This window comes from Drosophila takahashii, chromosome 3R, assembly GCF_030179915.1.
Source record: "Drosophila takahashii strain IR98-3 E-12201 chromosome 3R, DtakHiC1v2, whole genome shotgun sequence".
In the NCBI taxonomy this organism is placed as follows: Eukaryota; Metazoa; Arthropoda; class Insecta; order Diptera; family Drosophilidae; genus Drosophila; species Drosophila takahashii.
The window spans coordinates 25,796,786-25,805,504 of record NC_091681.1 but is presented as its reverse complement, the minus strand read 5'-3'; the positions used below and the strand labels follow the sequence as shown (position 1 = coordinate 25,805,504).

Here is an 8,719-nt window from a genome sequence, read left to right as displayed (position 1 = left end):
AGATAAACATTAAAAATTAATCAGCACTTTTGGCTCAAACTTTGATAATTGCCGGGCGGCCAAAATGAAGCCAAAAGCGTAAACAGCTACAAAAACGCTGGGCAGCAGTTAATGGTGAGAAAAGCGAGGGTGCCAGACGGAGTCCGTTGAAAAATGACAGGCAGCGGCCATCAGTTAGCGCGGAAAAGCAAAGTTTTAACCCTTTTTCGGGAACCCTCTGCTCTCGAAAAAGTTCTGTGCGCCAAAAACAGTCGTTTTTGTTTGGCAAAATTGATGTGCATCATAAAAATTTGCGACTCAGGTGGCAAGTTGTTACTTTTGATGTGCAGCGGGCGGCTTTGACGCGCCCCTTTCTTGATCATTTTAATTGACAAATGGCAAAGTTAGAAGCGGTAGAAAAGGCACTTTACGCCACAAAATTTTGTAGATACAAAAGAGTTAAAAGTCAGTGCGGACAACCGGGCGTATGAGTGATATTTCATGTTTGCCCGTTTAATGGAAGCGCATCACCTTATTCTTACGCCCCATTTGGTCGTAAAGCAAGAATGTTCGGTATATCTTTTATGATTACCATAAACTATTTACACAGAACTTTAATAATCTGGTGCGTGCAGCAGCAAAATGTTTGCAAGTATTTTATACGCCAAAGGATTTATGTCGAGTCACAACATCCTGCAGGATCGTCTGGTGTTTTGCGAGTACGGTGTATGGTATACGATGTGTGTTTGTTTGCTTTGCCGGCAGTGTCTGCTGTGCTGTTGACGCTTTTTACTCACTCACCCCACCCACCGAACCCCCTGAAAAGTTTGCCAACACAAACAGCTACTCAGGCGTATAATTGCCATTAAAGTGCGCTTAAAATGAGCTGAGAGACCCTCGAAACGAGCTGGTTTTATCGAGCTCAATACGTGGCAATGGAGTGCCGGGATGGCCCGGCCTTTATGCATAAGTACGAGTATCAATATTTCACAACTTGGCCCTTCGGGGGAGCTGGCAATTAAGTGCAGCAACTTTCGGTCGTTTCGGAATTTTTCATGCCACATTATTCCTGGAGCGTTCGAGCTCATCTGGCTCGCTCGCAAATTAACCAAGGGGTTTTCGGAGCCGGCTTGCCAGTGTCCGAGCTTCGAACCGAGATGTCCCTAATTGAAGCTCACTGACGTGTACTCGAATATCAGATTGCAATCTATTTTGCCTCAGCTGAATGGCTTCTTAGTTGCCTTTTGAGCAGTGAAAAGTGAAACCAGGGGGATGCGGGGGGCATCTCTCTTTGATTGACAGCTTATGCTTGAAAATGCAGAGATATGATTACCTTTAGCTTGCCTAGAGAATTCTCATCTTGGTGTCAGCAGAGACAATGCAGCCAAAGCAGAGGCAAAATCTGCAGTTGACAGCAGTCAGTTGAGAAATGAAACTAAATGGCTGAAGAGCAAACATTTCCAACACCGGATCATATTTCAAATTCAAACTGTGACCGGCCTGACGAGTTGAGTTCGCCTTCGCCAGACACCAAGCACATAATGAGCAAAAATGTTTAAAATCAGCAGTAGAGCAGCAAATACCCTCGCACACAATAAACAAAGAGGGGGATCCGAATTCATAGCCGTTGACATGCTGACAGCACATTATTTACCTCCTAGCCAGAGAAGGCCAGAGAAATTATGAACTCCGGCAATATTGCAGCGCAATGAGCTGAAGCCAAAGCTGAAGCAATATATAAATTCTGCTCATATATCCGTTTTTAATAAATTAGTTTGCAATTTGCCACGCCTGACTGGCTCGAAGGCTGCCAAGCCAGCAAAAGTTGCAACTACAACGGCTAAAGTGGCAACAACGATGCGCAAGAGGCAAAGCCAAGAACCCAAGAACCTTCTTGGAAACAACACTCACCTTTGAGCCGCACGCAGACACCCATTTCGAGTGCCATAAAAGCCAACTGCACGGCAGAAAGTGCAAAACTACATAATGCCGGTACGTATCATATAGCTGCGATGCACTTCCGTTGCGCAACGCCCTCTACAGGCGTCCGGGCGAAACAAATGTCTGTCTGAGCATGCGAGTTTTGTTGCTCCTACGAAGGACCTGCGATTCTCCGTCTGTTTGCCAGTTATGCAATTGTGAAAAATACGTGAACCTTAATGCCGGGCCAAAGCTTATTTCGATCGTGTGGATAGAAATTATGGTGTAGGAATCTAATACTAAAGGCTTTGCATAATTTTATTAGGATTGGTCTAGATTAAAGCTAATTTTTTTTTGTAAGAATTTTGGTAAAATGAATGTCTCAGATAAAAGGCTTAATATTCAAAATAAATAGCAAAGGCAATCCAAAGGTATATAGAGTAGCCGATCTATTTCCAAACTTGATTATTTTAAAATTTATTTTTCTATAAAATTTAAAATAAATCAACAATAGCCAGTTTATTAAAAATCATTGAATAGGAATCCAGCAAAACGTTCATTAAGTTTAACCCAATTTATATAAGTAGGCAAACACATTTAAAGCTTCTTATTTGGTTAGTTTTGGTTGAAGCTTAGTCTGGATTATTCCTGTTTTATTCATGCAGACTTATTTTGCTTACTTTATTATAATTGCAAACAGGAAATAAGTTTATTTAGACTTTATTCTTTTCAAGTAACCTTATGTGACCTTATTCGAATGCGACCTTTAAGCCCACATAAACCGACTGTTTTGTGGGGAATATTTAAATCAGCGCTGGCCGGCTTTAAGAGCGATTGCCATAAGCCAGTGGCAAGCTAATGCCGTCATTCAATGTCGGGCAATTTCCGGTCCGCAAAAACAGGAGATCCCCACCTGGACGAGCTGATGCTTCGCAAATTCGAAAATTCCGCGAAGGGCAATGGCAAATTGGTAATTGGTATACCGTTAGCGCGCTGCGGACAGGATGGGATGACAATCCCAGTCCCAATCCCAATCCCAAAGAGATGGCTGAAAGGCAGAAAGGAGCCAGGGCACCCAGACGATGTGTAAATCATTTGAGCAAAACGTAGACATAATCTCGAAGCACGGGTATTGCGACTGTGCACGTGCCAGAGGCTTTTATTATTGTCTGTCCGGAGCGAGGAGCAAGGCCCCTAAAAAATTCATAACATGTAGCGCCGCATATCCCGAAAATCCACACCCAAAGACGGCGACAATGTGAGCGCCCATCAGCAGCCATCAGTAGACATCAGCGGCGGCCAAGAGGATGTGGCTGAGATCTGAGGACTGCGAGCTGAGGACTGGGGACTGAGAACTGCGAACTGAGCCACCAGCCATCTCGCTGAGTGGCGGACTTACGTGGCAATGACATGGGGGGATAAAAGTATCATTGCTTTTAGAGAGAGTCCTCATCGCGGGCCTCCTTAGTGCTCCAAATATTACCAGACGGCAAGGCATGGCCCCTCAGCCCATCTTGGCCAGCCATTGTGGCCACAATAAAAATTCGCATTCCCATTATATAGCCATCATTGTTGTTACTGCCGTTCGCACACCCCCGGCAAACATATATATTACTACCTAAATGGTAAAAGTAGGGAAAAGCGGGCTGTGACCGTACACAGCAAAATAATTTGATTAAAGAGGGATACAATAGTCTTAAATTAAGTTGGGCATTTAAGGCAAAAAGGGATTTCTAAGCTCATTTAGAATTTAACTGATATAATAACAGGTACAATAACGATGCAAATATAGAAAGGTAAGTATTATCAAAATTCTTTATTATTAGAATATTAAATTAAATTTTAAACTTATCATATTGTACTTCTTAATAGAAAAAATAATATAAACTTAATTAAATGCAAAATAATTTATTTCAACAATATTTTTTCCGTGTACCCATAACCAAGCAGCAATCAATAAAAACTTCCGTAAATGAAATGAATGCCATTTAATGGGCAGTGGGCGGAGGGGCGGAAGGAGACAAAGCTTAGGAGTTGCGCATCATAAACACTTCAAAAATCATTTTTGGCTAAAAGTTGTGCGAAAATATTTATATAAATAGCTGAACCGCACTCAACTTTTTTGTGAGTTATATATTGCGTCTACAATTTGGAGAGCAAGCTCAAAACTTTCATTATGCAAAAGTTTTTTAATAAAAGTGCAAACATAGTGGCAGCTGACTCCGAAAAATCCCGCTCTCCTTCCCCCGCATTTTAGCCGCCTGGCACACATGCACTTGGCCGTTATTAAAACCAACAGTTTTGTTTACTGCCACGCGGAAGTGAGAGTGTGTGGCTGTGGCCCATCTATTCCCAATTGCATGAAATAAAGTTTGCGCCGACTTTCGACCTTCTACCTGGCCGAGGGAGATTTCATTTAAATTTTAGGCTGGCTGGTGAGAATGATACTTAATTAAACAATTGAGTGCTGCAAATTGAATATACTGATATTGGCATTTGGCTAAATAATTAGTGCAGTTCCCTCGTTATCAAACGTCCAGTGATTTTCTGCCATCCACACAGATTCAGCAACATCAAATAAATACTCTCATTCTCACACATTTGCTTCTAATGTTGGTTCTAATTTAAATTAATTAATTTTGTGTCCACCACAAGCCAAACGGAGCAGAAACTAATAATACATTTTCAGTCAAGGGGAGAGAAAACAGAATAGTTAATTAAATATCATATACTTTTATGTCGGGGTAAAAACAATATTGTGGCATCGCAAAAATGGTACTAATAAAGCGGCGGAATAAAAATCATAATAACATTTTAAATGTTTAATTTAACATAAAAAGTGTGTAAAAAGAGGGGACGAAGCACCATAACACCGCCGCCTGGCGAAAAAGAGCCAACTTACACAGCCAAGTGAGTTGGCAGCGATATTACGTATACGCACGCATGCACATGGCGACAAGGCAAATATTTTGTATGCAAAATAAAGTACTCGAAAAGTCACTTAAAGTGTGTCGCTGGGCGGGGCTGCTTCCTGGTTCCTGCTTCCTAACCGCCTGACTGGAGGGGCATAAAGAGCGTAAAAAATGTTAAATGATAAATAAAATTTACAACCGCAACAACAAAGCCAGCAGCAGCAGCAGCAACAACAACGACATCGCACATCGCCAAACGAACGAACATATGTGGCAAGCGAAGAAGTTTCGCCCTTTTTTCCGCCTCCCCTCGAACGAGCGACATAATAAAATGCAATTTAGACATCAAAAATACACAGTAAATGGAGCAAGAGTAGCAAGTCGCAAGTGGCAGGACGCGAAAATGACGGGGCAGGACGAAAAGGAGGAGCCGCGTGACTGACAGGCGAGGGCCGAGGAACCGCAGCCGCATTCGCATCCGCATCCGCGCCAAACGACAAACAGTCTAAAGCGAGACACACACAGGACAAAGGACGAACGGCCGGGAATACAGAAAGAAAATTCTATCAATTTCAAAAAAAGTCTCTCAAAAGCGGTTTTGTCTCAGACACTCAGAATGTTTTTTTCAGCTTATATTTTGGAAAATTTTTGCATTTTTCGTTAAATTTTATATTATTTTTATCCATTATATAGTATATCTATTAAAAAGTTGCGAGCAAAAAATTAAACATCCGCTAGATGGCGCCAGTAGCTTAAAGGACATGTTACCTTGAACTCCCTCACCTGTTTTATTTGTAAATATTTGTAATTAAGTAACACAAAACTTATAATGGAATAAAGTTGGAATTAAAGAATTAATAAACATTTTTTATTAATCTGAGTTAATTTCAATCCAGCTCATTTATATATTTCACTACATTTAATCCAAAATAAGAAGTTTTATAAATTTACAAGAGTTTAACTTTATATTTTTCTTACAGTGATTTTCGTTTGTTTGAAGTGGAGGCTGTGCGTGCCGGCAAGAAGGATTGCTGGCGAGGAAATTTACTGAAAGCGATATGTTACTCTGCCTTTCCGCATGCGAGCTTTACTCCGCTGTCCAGTGCATATTTAAAGGCAGTGACATACTTTTCACTCCGAAGAATTGAGAAAAAATGGGCAACGGAACAGAAGGAAGTCCCTTGGCCAATTCAATCGGGCTGCAAATCAAAGCAGAGTTGCTGCACAGGTGACACAGGGCAACGGGGCAACAGCAACATGCCAGCGCGTAGCGGGACAACAAAGGTGTGCACTTAATTTAATTAGACCCGGGAACTCGGGAACTCTGGAACCCCCTTCTTTCAAGGCGGGAAAAGGGGGCGCATGATATCCCAACAGCCGCCCACATTTTGGACCGAACTGGCGATGTAATGGTCTGGAAATGGCATTTGGCAGCCTGAGAACAACGGTGGAGAGTGCGCGAGCCTTTTGTGAAGATGAATTTCATTTCATTAAACACAAATTTCATTGTGTGCGCTTAAAGTGAAATTAAATAAATGAGTACGGGGCCGTGGGATGGGGTGCCAAGTGGAGGAAAGAGAAGGGGGAAAGGGTTATGTCCATGACAAATGCACCGTAAAATCGCTGCTAAAAACCTCGGTCTTGCAATATGTGTGTGCGGCGTCTGCCTTTTCCCATTTCCATTCAGCATTTCCCGATTCTGTTGCTGTTTCTGTTTCGGTTTCCGTTCGTGTTTGTATTTTAATGCAAATTGTTGTAATGTTAAATGAGTCACAAAATTGTTGTACATCACGAGGATTAAATGAATTTTAAAACTCGACATTAAAAATGGAATACGAAATGTGCAAAAACTGCATAATGATGTTCGCTTTGGTTTGACGGGGGTGGCGGTGGCGTATGCGTAATGTGCTTATAACTATAACGAAATTCGCGTGCTCTGGATGCAAATGAGGAATGCGCAGGATGCAGGATGCAGAAATGCAGGAAGGGATTTCATGAAGGGATTTTCGTACTCCTACCACCAGCTCTTGACCTTGTGAAGCACTGTCTTGAAGACGGGCACCTTGACGGGAAAAGGTTTGGGCACCTTGATGGGCACATATTTGATCACCTGATAGGGCACATGCTTCTCCACCGGCACCGGGATGTGTTTCTCCACGGGCACGGGTATGAGTCGCTCCACTGGCACCTTAAGCTCCTTCTCCACCGGCACCTGGACATTTTTCGTGATCGGTATGTGAATGGGCACGGGTTTGCGAACTGGTATGATGACCGCATGCGAAATGGGTATCTTAACCTCCTTCTCCACCGGCACATGCTGCTTCTTCACATGCTTCACCGGCACATAGTTGATGATATCCACATGGTGCGAGTGGTGGCTGTGACTCTGACTTTGACCCTGTCCCTGGCCATGACCACTTGCCTCCGACAAGTAGTTGGAGCTCTGCTCCTGGCCAGCATCGGGATGCTCCTCGTAGTCATCGGCACCAGATCCGCTCGAGGCGGATGAAGCCGATGCCGCACCGGAACCAGAGGCTGATGGGTCATGTTGGCCGAAATACGAGGAGTGTTGCTCCTGCTCCTGTTGCTGTTGGTAAAGTAGCTGCTGTTGCTGATGTTGCTGCTGCAGCTGCTGGTGTTGCTGTTGCAGCTGGTGGTAGAGTTGCTCCTGCTGGTCGCCGTATCCCGAACCCGTTTCGTACTGCGGCAGGAAATTGCCCGTTGAAATTTTATCGTACGCATACGGATGAGCCGCCTGCTGTTCCTGCTGTTGCTCCTCGGGCAAAGGCGACCAGGAGTCGTAGCCCTGCTCACCACCAGATCCCGCTGACCCGTAGGAGGGTGGCAAAAATCCACCAGCATCACTATGACCACCGGGATAATTGTAAATCGGCGAATGCTGCTGCTGCTGTTGATTGTTCTCCCCATTTCCCGAGCCAAATTCATGAGCTCCCGCTGCCGCAACGGCGGCCACCGCGGCGGCATCTTCATTGTGCTCCTCGTAAATGGGTATCTCATGCTTGTTGGAGCCCAGGGCCAGTGCCTCCGTGTGGGTGGGTGCCACCGAGCCGTAGCCATTGCTGATGTGCCCCAGGCCCGAGAGATTTGTGAGTCCGTTGAGCACCGTGGCCAATCCTTGCCGGGAGCCTGAGGAATGGCCGTGGCTGTTGCTGCTGCTAAAGGCTCTCCTCTCACCCGCATCGCCGCCTGGAATTTTGGCCGAGCCATACCGATGATTGGGATGATGATGCTGCTGCTGCATTGCTTGATCCATTGGCAGCCATCGATTGTCGAACAAAGAGCCCATATTGTGATACGCTGGGTGGTTCCTGGCCATCTCCGCGGAGGTGGAGGCACTCACAATTGTCAGGATGGTGGTGGCGGCTGCAATGAGCGGCATCTGCTGCAGAGGATTATACAAAACGATTTAATATGCAAAACACTTCAGACGAGCTAGGTGGGAAGCAGGTAAAACGAGAAAGGAGTCGCCTAAAAAATACTTCTAATAAAATTCTGTATTTAAAATAAATTAAAATAGACTAACAACATGCTTATAAATAAAATCCTTGAATAAACACTTTGAAACTATATAAAGTTGTCAAAAAAACAATTATTTATATTTCTTAAAAAGTTAAAAAATATTAACAACATGATTAATACAAATGTTTAAAACATGGTGAAAAATCACTATTATTCCTTAATCCTTTTTTTAGGATATTTAATTATTGGGTTCTAGTTTTCTTTTTTAATTTTCCTAGCATTCAACGTGCTTTGTATTCCAAGGGTATCAGCTATAAAAAATTGCTGAATGGCATGGCTTTGTATTCCAGAATTTTTGCATAATGCATTTTTAATATCCTTGACGCCGCTGCAATCCATTCCACACTCACCAAATTAACGTTCGCCAT

At 43.5% G+C, this 8,719-nt stretch overlaps 1 protein-coding gene across 2 annotated transcripts; it reads right to left on the bottom strand.

Annotated features, from left to right (window-relative positions):
* Positions 1 to 6,825: 6,825 nt before the first annotated feature.
* On the bottom strand, positions 6,826 to 8,719 carry LOC108061775 (uncharacterized). Of its 2 annotated transcripts, none has more exons than XM_017148126.2 (2): positions 8,702 to 8,719; positions 6,826 to 8,214 (listed from the first exon to the last, which is right to left on the bottom strand). In XM_017148126.2, the coding sequence occupies exons 1-2, from the start codon at positions 8,717 to 8,719 to the stop codon at positions 6,826 to 6,828; spliced, it is 1,407 nt and encodes a 468-aa protein (XP_017003615.2). The 2 variants fall into 2 exon arrangements, with proteins under 2 accessions (XP_017003615.2, XP_017003617.2); XM_017148128.2 differs by having other exon boundaries at positions 6,826 to 8,211.